Source organism: Dermochelys coriacea, chromosome 1 (genome assembly GCF_009764565.3).
Source record: "Dermochelys coriacea isolate rDerCor1 chromosome 1, rDerCor1.pri.v4, whole genome shotgun sequence".
In the NCBI taxonomy this organism is placed as follows: Eukaryota; Metazoa; Chordata; order Testudines; family Dermochelyidae; genus Dermochelys; species Dermochelys coriacea.
In genome coordinates this window covers 187,082,568-187,096,546 of record NC_050068.2, presented here as the reverse complement: position 1 = coordinate 187,096,546, position 13,979 = coordinate 187,082,568, and the positions used below count along the sequence as shown (strand labels likewise).

The window sequence follows — 13,979 nt, the reverse complement described above, 5'->3', positions numbered from 1 at the left end:
AAGTGAAAACACAGTGGAATAGCTCAGTATTATTAATGCTGTCAGCTGACAACAGCTAGCCAACTGACTAAGAGAAGAGCCCTGGAGAATGAAATCTGCCAAGTTACTGTTCACTTGAAATAACTCTTCTGTTACTGTCTATATAGTTTTGCTAAATTGGAACTGGGCTACTAAAAGGTGCCTCGGTAGACTCTCATTTGAGTCTTTTATTTTGAATTGTATATTAAGTGCTGGTTGAAGGTGTTAGATTGAAAGCCCCAAGGAGTCCTATTAATTCCCAGAGCATAACCGTTCTGGTAGAAGCAGGGCAAACATCCCCGACTGCACCCTGCTAGTGTGTCTCAACAGCGTCCCGGAGGGACCGCTTCTAGGGATGAGAGGGTTGTTCAGTCTCCTGGCTCACTCAGGCCTTTAGTGAGAGGAGATGTGGAGTAGCTCGGACACGGCAATGCCATTTGTTTTAAAGGTACTACGCCTTTAAATTTTCTAAGAGCTCCCCCTCTGTGTGGAGGTCAGCAGTCATTTTATTCTGAGTTGTGGCAGCCTGTCCAGGGGGTGCAGACTGAGTCTCTGCGGGAGAGTGCACGCTGTGTGTCTCCTCCCCTAAAAGCTGCAGCAACTCTGAGAACAAAATGGCTGCTGAACTCTGAGGCGAGAGAGGCAGTTCTTAGCTATGTAAAGGAAGGGGCAGCACCTTTCAAACAAAAGGCATTGCAGTTTCCTAGCTAGCTACACCCAACAGGGGCCTGTTGGTTCCAAATTTCATGGTGCTTTCCTGTCATGTGGACGCTTGTCTACAAGGAACAAAACTGGGACCAACTCCTTTCACGCAGGCCACCAAGTAGCCGAAAGAGAATAACAAGTTGTGGTCACTAGTGGCCGGTTCTGGATTTAAATCAGCGACCCAAGATGAAGAGCTCTGCCAATCACCTGAGCCATGTAGTTGTCTGAGGATGAGCGTGTTATGCCCTGAGTTGTATTTTCACCTCCGTTTCTGATTTACTGTACTATGAATGAATATCGTACCCTGCGTACTTTATGGGCTTCTGGTAGAAGTTCAGCTGCTGCTGATTTAGAATTTCTGAGGCTCCATCAGAAAAACTAATAAGAGGGGGAAAAAAAAGATCATCATCAAACATCAATACCAAGAATATGAAACCAAACCTCTAAAGCTTCCTGGTTGTGAAGCAAAAGAAGGAGCCTGTGTTTCAACCACACTGCCAGCAGGTGGACTCTGAAAGATCTTATAGACCTCGCACTTCCTGTGGAGACAGCCAGAAGAACAAAGCCAGTGGAGGTGCCTTTTCTCCTCACCATCCCACTACCTGTTAACTTGCGGCCTCCAGCCCCTCAGTGCAATCCAGGGGAGCAAGATGAAGTGGAAGGGGATTGTTATCTCTGCTGTCCTGCAGGCACAGCTCCCAATTACAGGTATGGCCAGCTTTTCATATTACAAGGAACTATTTTAAAAGCCTTTTGATGGGGACAGAACACGTTTCTGTTGGATCCCTGCCCGTTTGGTAGCTGGAGACCATCTGCATGTGAACCTCTAGCATGTCTGTCCTCCTAATTATGACTAGTTATGCACTAGTTCAGAACCGGCAGCTGCAGGACTTGCTGAAAATGAAGTCTTTGCTATAAAGAAATCCTTTGGAAGGTGGGGAGGGGCAAACGAGGGAGCAGCAGCAGCAGCTACCTACCATTGATGAGGCCTGCCTTTGTTGTGTCACAGTAAAAGATAGGACAGCTGAATAACATCTTGTAATTAAATGGGGTTTCTATCCTTCCCCCCCAACAGTTCTCTCTTTGGGATTTAAAAAATGAAAAGTTGATATGCTGAGTGCAACCACCTTCAATATGCTTCCCAAGAGATGCCTTTAATTTAGCTGGATAGAGTAAGCACTGGGTGGATCTTTAGTGGCACGTTCAGTGCTTGGTTTCCAATAAACGTCACACCCTAGCAGCTCAGAAGCTGCTGTTGAGGGATTAGAGGAAGGGTAAAAAGGCTATGATTCCCCCCATCTTTTTCTATACCTGCACGTTTTGCTTTCAGCAGATGTAACTAATCAAAATTAATGAAGTTTCCTTACCTTATGTGTGTGTTTGGTGGGTGTTTATAAACCAACTCCACTCAGGCAGACAGTGGAGTGGGTTTAACATGCAAACATCCACGATTTAAGTTAATTTGGGGGAAGACGGGCATACATTTTAATAATCCGTAAAATCAAGGAAAACTAGATCAATTTAATTTGCATCTAGAGAAGGGGCAGGAAAAAGCCTGAATTTGAGTAAGTTGGCAAACATGAGAGACAGCAAGGCCACCTTCAAGTGTATGTAGAAAATCCATATGAAGAGTTTATCCATGTTTTCTCTAGTCAATGTACACAACCAATGCACCATAAACAGCGCTTTTACAAGAAGTGTTTTGGGGACCTCAGTAAACTTTTAAATAAACAAGGTTTTTGGTGATTAGGGAAATGACCCAAAGCATTCACTGCTGCTGTGTGACATAATCATGTTCTAGTTAACCTGTGTACCATATATTTCAACAGGATTTTAAACTAGATTTGCATTCACCGCAGTAAGTACTCAAGCTACATTTATGTTAATATGTAACATATCCATGTGGGATATTAATGTGTTTTTACATACACTGAGCTGTTTGTGCACGTGCACAAGTATAATATGTGTACCAAAAGTAGGAAAAGCATTTCTTTCTGTCCTCTTAGAATATTTTCAAAATGCACAAAGGCCTAGGATGTCTGAAGGAAAGGTGATGGTACTTATAAGCACATAAAGATTTAGAAACTACTTAGGGTAAACATTTGTTTTCATTCTTTTATAAAACATCAGTATCTAGCATGCTACAGGTTCTTGCCTTTATTTGTTCTTTTTTAGCAGAAAGGCCGTACTGAAAAAATAGAGCAATTTAATCAAATCTCCTAATTACTAAAATATCAACTTTATTAAGGTCTCTCTGTTCACACACCTTGGGGATAACCACGCTCACAGGAAGAGACTATTTAGTTATGACACACCCAGGACCAAATTTTGCTCTATGTACAATTCCTGTTTGATTTAAATGTGGATGGTTGTGTATGTATCTGAGGGCAGAATTTCTGGCTGGATAGCTGCAATATTATGAAGACCTTTTTACATTTTGGATTGAATGTAGGGTAAGAGGATGATAGTGCAGATTCCATGGAATTATTCAAATGGTATAAAGGTACACTAACAGATATGAGCTCTTTACTATTAATTTAGTCTAAACATATTGCCAGACAGATGAATTTTTGGGGTCAAAACTAAGAATCCTGAATCTGGGACCTTCCATTATTTAGAGTAAATAGGAGCCCTCTTTAAAACAAAGCATATTTTTATTTTTCACAGAACATGTTTGCTTTAAGCAGACTGTCACTAAGTGGAATTGCAGATGGCACTTTACAATGCATTCGTACTATGGTGCTCAGGATTTTCAGTCTATTTTGCTATAGGAGTCTGCTTGTTTTGTAGTTAGTCCAGCAAAAGGTGCTGGCCCCAGGAATGATAGCTGAAGAGCAACCATGCATTTTCCTTTTGCTGTCATAGTGTTGAGCCAAATACAACAAGTACTGGAAACTTTTTTTTTTTTTTTAAGAGTAGTTCGAGTTATGGGCCATAGCCGCAAAATTCCGATCTAGCCATCGACCCTAGCCCACAAATTTGAAGATGTTCTGAGTTGGGGTTTGACCAATAAAGCAAGAGGAGCTGCTGGAGAAATGCAGATCCACGTTTGGATTTTGGAATGCTTCCCCTTTCCAAAGTTCAGCAGGATTGGATCTAGAGGTCTGGTTCAGGCCCTCTTAGAAATATTTCACTAGAAGGCGTTTATAAAAGAAAATAAATATGTTCTGAGTCTCTACAGTGTGAAACAAAATCACTCTGCTGTTTAGGGCAATTCTGTTTAAAAGACATTTCTTCTGTCTGTCCTACAAGAACCTCCCCCAAAACAAAACAGAAAAAACCCTAAAAGCCCTGCAATATGCTGCGGTGATGGACACAAACCACTGCAGTTTCCAATAGCAATATGGCAGTGTTTGGGGGCAACACTGCCTTTTTTTCCTGTGAGGGTGATCAGCTTAATATGAGAGCCATATAAAGACATGCAACAGGGTCCTAAAAGGGGGTTTCTCACAAATTCTCAAAATTTCCTGTTGAATTGAGCCCTTCACTGGATTATTTGTGTTGGCTGTTCAGAAGCTAGAACATGTCCACCGTGGAAAGACATCACTCGCACAGTTCAGTCAATCAATATTTAGCTGCCCTATGCAACTGTCTACCCATAGGGTAGCATGCAACTCAGGAACGATTTGCTAATCACCACATGGGTAACAGGAAAAAATGGGCAGTGTTGTGTGTTAAGGGTTCATTTGTTCGTTCCTTCCTTAAAATAAGTTATTTAGAAGATCTACACTTTAAAAAACAGAAAAAAAAAATCTTGTTTACAAATACATCCTGGATACTTCAAACAAATGTAAAGAGAATATTTTTAGGTGCCACCCTCTATACCATCTACATCGTCCTTGCTGTATTCTTGGAACTAATGCAAAAATCTACCAGGGACTTAATTTAATAATAATTGTACTTTCTACTCACATGATTCATTAATAATTCATGATAAATACTCAGAAATGGGATGTTTGTGCATCAGACAAAATGTAGGCAAATATAGCCCTTCTTTATAATGGGCTATTTATTAAGCTCCTACAGTGCTAAATTCAGTTTCTTTAGTGATCATTATATGTTGTGTCCTAAGCGCTCTCTCTTAAAACAATACCATATTAAATTCTTAATGAGTGAGGTAACAGGTTAATGATTCACTCCATCTGACTCCCCCATGCGAAAGGGAGTGTATTTAAAATGGAAGGAGCCATTTGAAAACATATTTATACACTTCCAGTACAAGTCTATCCTTTGTTATACTGTTGGACTATGTAGATAAATTGAAGAAATTGGGTAGTTTGCTAATAACGGATGCAAATTCATACAACATGTAGCTTAGATACCCATTATTTGTGGAATCCATGCACACTGTTAAATTATGATTTTGAAATACAAAATATCAAACAAGTTTTAAATCTCAAAAAATAACTAACACTTTTTTTTTTAATTCTAATTAACTCCATGTTTACACCGGTAAGGATTTTAAAATCCTTACCATTATATAACTATAGCCAAGACAACACCCGCGGCCACCATCTAAACTTTAAAATGTGTCCGTGAAGGAACAGATGAGGACCTGTTAAATAACATATATGGTACCTTTGCTCATTTAGGATGGCATGGGCAGAAGACGCAACTTTTTTTTTTTTTTTAAAGAGAAAATATCAGGCCTGTAAAAAGCGTATGTGTGTATGTTGAAAATATTTTAGTGTCATGTATATATCTTGGATCAAAACCTACATTAAAATGTTGTTACTCCTTTTTTATTACTGAATCTTGGAGAAGTTGGCGCTTCAACCTTTTTTTTTTTTTTTGATGTGCAATAATGTGTTAGCTGATATTTGGAGACTAGCTCTGACTGTAGATCTGTTAACTAAATTTATTTCTCTCTTTTTTTTTTTTTTTTTTTTTTTTAAAGTATGTGTAATCTGTATCCTTTAGGAATGAGGTTTAGAATCAAATTTTTCAAAGACGGGGGGTAAAAGCTATGCTATGTGAAATCCCACATTGCCATACACCGGTGACTAGTATTCACATATACAAACCAGATAACTTTATGCATATAAGTAGTTGAGTTTGCAGTTCCTCAATTTGCGCATGCAAATACTTGTTTGCCGAAAACTGGGAAGAAAATGGGTGGGTGGGTGTGTGTGTGTTTAGCTGTGTGCAACTGGTGTGTAAGCACTTGTGTGTGCAAGGGGTATATGGAAGTGTTTGTGGGTACACCTTTTGCTCCCTCCTTTGACAATTTAGCCATTACAAACTGAGAAGAAAGATCATACCTAGCCACGCTCTTTCCCTAAGCGTGGACACCTGTCAGTGCGTGTACAAGTTTTGTTCAAGGGCGTGGAAGCTGAATTTTAACTTTAAATATATGTTTCAAATATTTAAAAAAACAAAATTGCTAGAAACAAACCACCGCAATTTGAAAGCCCTCTCTGCTTTTTGTTTGTGGCCATTCCTTATAAGATTGGGTTAGTCTACTGAATTGGAAATGACCACAGTCAACTTGGAGAGAAAAAGAATCCTAAACCAAAGGAAGAAAGACAAAATGAAAAAGCTGGGACACGGCCACTTTCTGCACCACTATTGTCATGCTGCATCATGGCTGAAAGCAGGTTCCTGAGCCAATTCAAATATTATTTTGTACAACATACAGCCTACATGTTGTTTTGACATAATCACAGTGAAATAATACTTGCACATCTCCACCTGTCTCCTGATGCTTTCTGAAGAAAATAGTATTGACTGATTTGTGAAATTTCTGAGTGAAGGAGAAGCCACCCGAATAACGCTATGCTCTTTGGAGGCACAAATACTACAGTATAAGAACTTAGAAGTGGTGGAGGAAGGGACTGTAATATTACCAAGCAACTGATTATAATACAAGGCACAGTAGAACAGAATGGGAGTGCATAGGGGGTAGCAGTGTTACCAACTCTCATGGTTCCCCCTCCCCCCCAAGTCTTGCAATATTTGGTGATTTTTTCTTAAAGCCCCAACTCCTGGGATTAGGTGTGAATCTCGGCTTCCGTTAAAAATAAAAGTTTTCAGCCCTCAGGATTGCAATTCAAAGCCAGACAATGTGATCCAGAAAGCAAATTTCCTCCCTGAATTTATTATTTTTTTAAAATCTCATGATTTTTGGGGGACCTGATCGTGATTTTTGAACACTATATGGATTGGCAATATTGAAAAGTCATTCTTTGACTGAAAGCTATTGAACTTTTAGAGCCAGGGAAAGATAGTTTAGAGCAGTGGTTCTTAACCTGGGGTGCACACACCCCCTAAGGGTGTGAGATGCCCTTTCTGGGGGTGTGAGACATGCCAGATTTTTTTAGAAGGTAAATCATCGAAAACACAAATTAAGCACAGGCACGTAAGTACAACTACTTTGTTTCATCAAACCTATGTATCTATTAACATTATACATTTTTTAACTTACTGTAATATACAAATAAAATATATCTAGGTTTAAAGAACGGACCTATTTCAGTGACTTTTTTTTTTTTAATAAGGAGTGCAAGAACATATTTTGAGAACCAAAGGGGTGCAGGCTGCAGTAAAGGTTAAGAACCACTGGTTAAGAGGGAAAGGGGATATCCATAGCTTCTTCCAGTGCAAATAAATCTCTGGAGCCTGTATATTAAGACACACACAGCTCTTAAATGAGAGCTGGAAAATGGCTACTCTCAGTAACCTGCTCCAAGTTTTAGAAAGACACCCAAAAAGCCTACTTTGATGAGAGTGTGACAAAGGATTTAGTACCAGGACAGTGTCTAACGCCAACATTACCAGGGCAAAATCTATTGCCAGTGTCTTCATTCTGTGTTTGCCCCCCAACTGTGAGTAGTAAAAACAAGCAGACAAAACCACCTTTGGTTTTTTTTGTGTTTTTTGTTTTGTTTTGTTTTTGTTTTTTAAATAAACCCTCAAAACCTGACCCTACGCTGGTCTACAAGGACTGGACCCAAACACTGCACTAATGGTATTTTAAGCTGTTGTATTTTGGTAACTTCAGGGTAGAATATTGATTTTTTTTTTAAAGTGATTATACAACAAAACTGGGTCAATACTCCACACTTTTAAAAATTGGATAGTCATTCAGATTTTGTAATGAATTTGCTCTCGCCATACATATGCCCCTTTTGTGTTCACTTCCGATCAACATTAGAGTGATGGAGTTTTATTTGTATAAATGCAGCAACCAAACTTTAAATCCACTTGGACAAACATTCATGCCACAATCCCACCAGTGCTTGCCCACCAATCCAGTCATGGATCAGAAACAAATGTATTTGGCTTAGATGATAAATCCCAATTAAACGACACAGCTCGGCTGTCGTGTATTGAAGATTGGCAGTAAGATGTTTTTGCAATCAATCCATACAGTTAAAACAATGTTCTTTTTTAAAAAAAAAAAAAAGAAAAAAAAATTGGGGGAAACTCTGATCCACAGCAAACATTCCACAAGCGGAAAGCTAAATTAATGAAGTGTAATGGTTAACTAAATTAGACGCACTTTTTTTTTTTTTTAGCATGGATCGGACCTTATTTTTAAAACCTCAGTCATAATATTTCTTTCTTTTCCCCTTCTCCCGTTCTTTGGGACAAGTGTCTAAATGAGATGGATCACATTTCTGATCTACATTCTGATCCACATGGGTGGATCCCTATGCCTGTGTGGAGACCTGTTGAACTTGGCCTATGTGGTTTGGACAGTAGGTTGGGAGCCTAAAGTCATGGTATTTGTACTGTGCATACATTCATTTTGGAGAGAAGTATTGTTGCAGATAATCCTCAGAGGAGTTTGCTATTGATTTTACGTGGAAGGTGCTTAGATAATATGGTGATAGGCAGCAACTGAAAACCATAAAATAGGTAGAGTTGGAGAGAGGGAGATTACTTTCATACCAAAAAGAAAAGGAGGATTTGTGGCATCGTAGAGACTAATAAATGCCACAAGTCCTCCTTTTCTTTTTGCGGATACAGACTAACACGGTGGCTACTCTGAAACCTTTCATACCAAAGATTTCCATTTTGGATTTTATTTTTGTTTTGATTAGTATTACCCACCATCAATCCAAGAATGTAGCTTTTGTGCGGCAATAAACGTATGCCATCATATCGAAGTCCTCCTCTTTTCAGGGTTTTAAAATTCAGCTGTAAATATTTGCTGTGACCTGCAGTATATGATTTCAACCCAGGAATCCGATGTATTTAGTCCTTTAAAAGATGTCATACAAACCATCCAGCTATTTTTGAGTTATAATAGTCAAAACAAAATTAGGTTCTATGACTAGAGGGCTCTAGTCACTAATGTTATCAGGCTGGTATCTTTCACTAACACACAATTCACTGAAAATGCTTAAACAGTGATAATACTGCCCAGCATAAAAATGGAATTTTTGTTTTATATTGATCTTTCAAAATCGCCCATTTTGCATTCATTTTTATCACTGATCTTTACCATGCATTGTACAATAATTAAACACAAATCGTATTTCCATACTAAGTGACTCAGACTATTTTTTTGTAAATATGAAATGTGTGGCCTGAAACAAATCACTAAGGGTCCTGATCCTGCAACCAGGATGGACAGACCCTTGCATCCATGTGGAATCCCACAGGAGTTCTGTGCAAACACAAGTATTTGCCCTTTCACATCCCATTGCAAGATTGGGTCTTATTCTCTTTTGTGAGCCTCAGTTTGCCCATGTGTAAGATGTAGATAATAATACTGACCTTATAAGGAAATTATAAGTTTTGATTCATTAAAAAAGTGTGTATACACACACACAACATTTATTTAAGAACTTCAGATGAAAGGTGCTATACAAGTGTAGATTGTGTGTGTATGTATAATTTTTTTTGTCTTTTTTTTTTGTTTTTTTTTTTTTTTTTGTGGTTTTTTTGTGTGGCATTATTTCTTATTTAAATAATTCCAGGGGGGTGTATAAATGGCTGCTAGTCTTTCAATCCACCTTTCTCCTGCATTTGATTTAACTTGTATCTGCCTATTCAAATCTGTAAGTGTTTGTCCCCTGATTATGGACCAAAATCATCTGTGCTGTACATCTATTGACTTCAAGAGGTGCGCCTCATGGATAAATTTGGCCCTATACTCTTTCAGTTTTCACCCTAGGTTCCAGGTCACATTCTCACACCACTAGTAATGGACCTTTTCTGATCATTATGATTCCGAACTCTGGACCTCCTTCTGAATTTATTTTTAAGCCTGGGTCCTGAAATTTGTGCACATATTTTACTGGGGCTACTCACATGAATAAAGTTAAGCAGGCGCATAAATCCTTGCAGGAGCTGGGCATTGAAAAGTAGATTTAGCATTTTCATAACCTCTACTCTGGTTTCCTTTCCCTGTGCAGGAGGGAGTGCACAACACCCACATCAGTCATGATTTGGCTCATTTTTCACTTAGTTTTTTAAGTATAGAATTTTAAAATTTGATTTTTAAACAAACGTGCAGAGCTCAGCAGATAGGTGTTGCTGTGAAAATGACCCCTCAAAGTCCAGTGAAAACTGATAGACTGGTAAAGTTTGAACTTTCACTGAAAGTTGAACACCGCACTCCAGGTCACTTTTGAAGTTGGTTTCTTATAAGCAAAATTTATTATTGGATATAGGTGAAAAAAGTCCATTTTCACAAGCCCAATTGACTGTAACCACTTTTTAAAATAAATACAGATCTATGAATATCTCTAACCCCGCTTCAAATAAATGTCTGTTCTGTGATGTTGGAGGGGGACGGAAAACAGGTCTAAACTAAAAAAGCAAACAAACACAAACCCTCCACAGTTATATAAGACAAGGCAAGACCAGATAACATTCAAAGGCTTCTTAGAGTAGGGCCTGATCCCATCTGGTCCTTAAAAGTTAGTGGGAAATCAATGGGGGTTTTGCCTGTATATGAGTGCAGCCGGATTGCACCAAACATAGTGGAAAAACAAAATAAAACACTCATAATCCATTGCAGGGTATCTTGAGGGTGCATAAGTAATAGCAGACTGTCTTGGACAGCCACATAGGTTGGGGAGTTACCATTCTAGTATAAATACAACCTAGCTGCTTCCCCAAGCAATTAGTAGCAGTGTCTCGGCGTATGACCGGACGTTCTGATGATGAACGCTTGTAACTTTGAAAGTGTTGCCAACCCTAACCATTCCAAAATCATGAGTCATGCCCCAGAAATACATGAAATTGGTTTTAAAATTATGAGGTTTTTAGAAATAAATAAATATGGGGTTCTTTATTTGCCTTCTGGTTTTGAGCCTGTAGAGTTCATTTAGGTCACATCTTCCAGCTTTTTTTCTGTAATCATGAGAACTAGAAACTTACTTAACTTTTTTAATGAAAGCCGGGATTCTCACATAACCACTTGTCTCCAGGAGGTGTGGCTTTAATAAACCATCAAATATCATGGGACTTGCAGTAAAATCAAGATAGTTGGCTATATTGCTTTGATCTCCTGCTTTAGCATTTGAGGTGGCCAGAGTTTTTATGTGAAGTGGACAGAACTGGAGTTTTCTGTTGCCAACCTGTTCATACAGCTAAATAATCTCTTAGGTTGAATAACCTCAGTTGTTATTTTACTAACCTGCATCCAAACCCAACATTGCTAAAATGTATTTGTTGTTGCTGTGGTTCGGTATGTCTGCATTGGCTGAGGAACAGTAACAGATTTTCAGGCTTCACGTAATTCTGCTTTTAGAATTCTCTTAAACAAGTGTCAGATGTAAACCTATCTTGCTGTAGCATCTTTTCCAAGACGTTTTTATCTGATTTTTATCTCTCTCAGCTGCGAAGAAGTATCTGGCAGGTTTGCCCCCTTTCTCTCTTGTTCTTTTTAGGTATTGAAGCCACAGGCCTGTCTGCTAAAAGTGGTGGCTTAGTCTACATATTAGGTTTAAAATACCTATATTTGTTAAATCAGGAACTACAGGTTCAAACCCCAGCAGGATTAGCTTAGTTCTTTCAAAGTAGATTAATTAAGTGCCATTTTAAAGCTGTCAGACTCCAGTTGTTGGGAGGGTGGTATTGAACCTGGGACTTTTGGAACTTAGTGCATGAGCCTCTACTGTGTGAGTTAAAAGCCAGCTAGCTGTTAGCTAAGGCTGTAGAGCAGACTCATTTTATCTCCCTCTCTAAGAGGTCTTGGTACCACTAGATGGGACAGAACACCACACCCAGAAGGCAGGTGGGTTACATACTTCCCCTAGCTGAGGAAGTGCATCCTGACCTTCGAAGTCTTCCCAATTGAAATCCCGGACGAGCCCTTACTTGTAATGCCAACAGACTCTGGTTGTCGGCAGGCAGGATTGAACCTGGGACCTCAGTGCTTGAGCCTCTCTACTGCATGAGCTAAAAACCAACGGGCTTTTAGCTCAGGCTATAGAGCAGACTCATTTTATCTCACTCTCTTTAAGTGGTCTTGGTGCTACTAGATGGGACAGAACACCACACCCAGAAATTGTGTGGGTTACACCATGCATTTCACTATTGTTCTTTCAGACAAGGTAGGACACCACAGTCTTGCCAGTTCTGTATGTCCTTTGGGTAAGGATCGTTTTTTGCCCTTCCCACCCCAGCGCCTTTGTCCAAAAATTTCTCTTTCCACTGATAGCTGCCCTGCACTTCAGAATTGACTGCATTTCATCAAGTCTGGATTGCCCAGCCAGGCTCTTGCAGGTGGGAGGTTCTGGAATGGGCCACAGGATAGCTGCTCTCTCCCACCTGCAGTACAACAGAAATATGAATATTGCTGCCATTGTGGTTAGCTGTTACTGAGCCCTAATCTTTCCACTTCTGAAGCCGTACTTGCTCATCCCTTGATCACTTAAGCCTGGTTCTCCAAACTACTGTGAGATGTAGGGGAAAGTGCTAGAGTCCAGGCCAGCTCTAGTATCCAAGGGATACAGATAACAGAGGGAGGGAGATTGAACACACTCTGAAGTTAGAACACTGCCTGGGGAGTGCTGTTGCAGCAGCAACAGACCTGGGTGCCCACTCTCTAATCTGGCAGTCCTGGGCAGCTGCAAGTCTCCCGATAAGAATAATGGGCTTTATTGGAGAAAAGGGCCTGGGAGCCAAAAGCTTGGGGTTCAGTTCCTGGCTCTGCCATACACTCTGTGTGACCAAATTACTTAATCTATCTGTGCCTCAGTTCCCCATGTGTAAAATGGGGATATTGCCTCCTTTCTCTCATATCTGTCTGCCTATGTAGACTGTAAGCTTTTTTGCAGCTGTGTCTCACACCTTGTACAGTGCCCAGCATAATGAGGCCCTAATCTTAGTTGCAGTTTCAAGGCAGTACTGTAATACAAGTAGCGATGGGGCCTGCTGCCTCTTCCCCTGTTAAATGCAACACACAGAATTCCTCCAGGCTCATCAGCAGGCAGGATTAGGGGAAAGGCCACAGATCAGGTCCCCAGAAAGGGAGTTCCCTCCAAGCTACCATACCCATATGTAAAGGGCTTAGCCCTATTTAGGGCTTTTCAGCCATACAAAGGAAAGGAAAGACCATTTCATCTTCCCATTTTATGGAGGGAGGACAAATTGAGGCACAGATTTACCCCAAATCACCAGATTAACTAGGAATAAAACCCTGGTCTTCTAATTTCCAGGGCCCATGCCTACTGATCAAACTACATTGCCTCTTATCTATAGACAGTTCCAAATTCTGATAGTTCTGCTACTACTTGTGTTGGTGGTGCAGGCTAGGAGACATCATCTGTGAACATCAGGGGTTCTGCTTCCATTTTGGGCTATAAAAGTAGAGTTCAACTAAACTGTCTTCTCCCCCCACCCCTTCTAGTCTGTGGTGGATAAGGCAAGCAGTGGTCGTGAGTTGCTATGAGGTGCAGATGTTTCAGTGGATAAGCTTGGGCAGATGTGTGGCATGTCAGTGAACAGGAATTAAGAGGTTAAGGGAGCACAATGCAAGAGTATGTGGAAAGAAGAAAAGTTGGTTTAGGGTACTGTAGAAAGAGGGAATGATCATATTGATATGGAGAAATGGAAGGAAGAGAAAAGATTGAAAAAACATAGGGGAAAGATGGAGCAAATAGAACTTGGAGGGAGAAAACAATAATTTCATCATAGCTGAAAAGCTAGTCTGAGGGGGAAATGATTCCAGCATCTATCATAAAAGGAAAGGAAAAGAACTTGCTGGAGGTGAAGAGAGAAAGAAGAACAAATCCAAGAAGGGAAACCTTGTAAGTTAAAGTGTTTTGTGTTGTTTTTTTTTAAATATATAGTGA

General features: G+C 39.8%; 1 protein-coding gene across 5 annotated transcripts in view; it reads left to right on the top strand.

Moving 5' to 3' along the window:
- Positions 1-689: 689 nt before the first annotated feature.
- Positions 690-13,979, top strand: part of CD247 (CD247 molecule) — a 91,623-nt gene continuing 78,333 nt past the window's right edge. Inside the window, exon 1 of one of the 5 annotated variants that reach the window (XR_006279645.1) lies at positions 690-1,431. Coding sequence is in view for 3 of the 5 variants with exons in the window: in XM_038407801.2 (XP_038263729.1) it covers positions 1,374-1,431 (58 nt within the window). In the remaining 2 variants the exon portion in view is untranslated. The remainder of the gene's footprint in view (positions 1,432-13,979) is intronic. The other 4 variants (XR_006279642.1, XM_038407801.2, XM_043510011.1 and 1 more) reach the window with 4 other exon arrangements.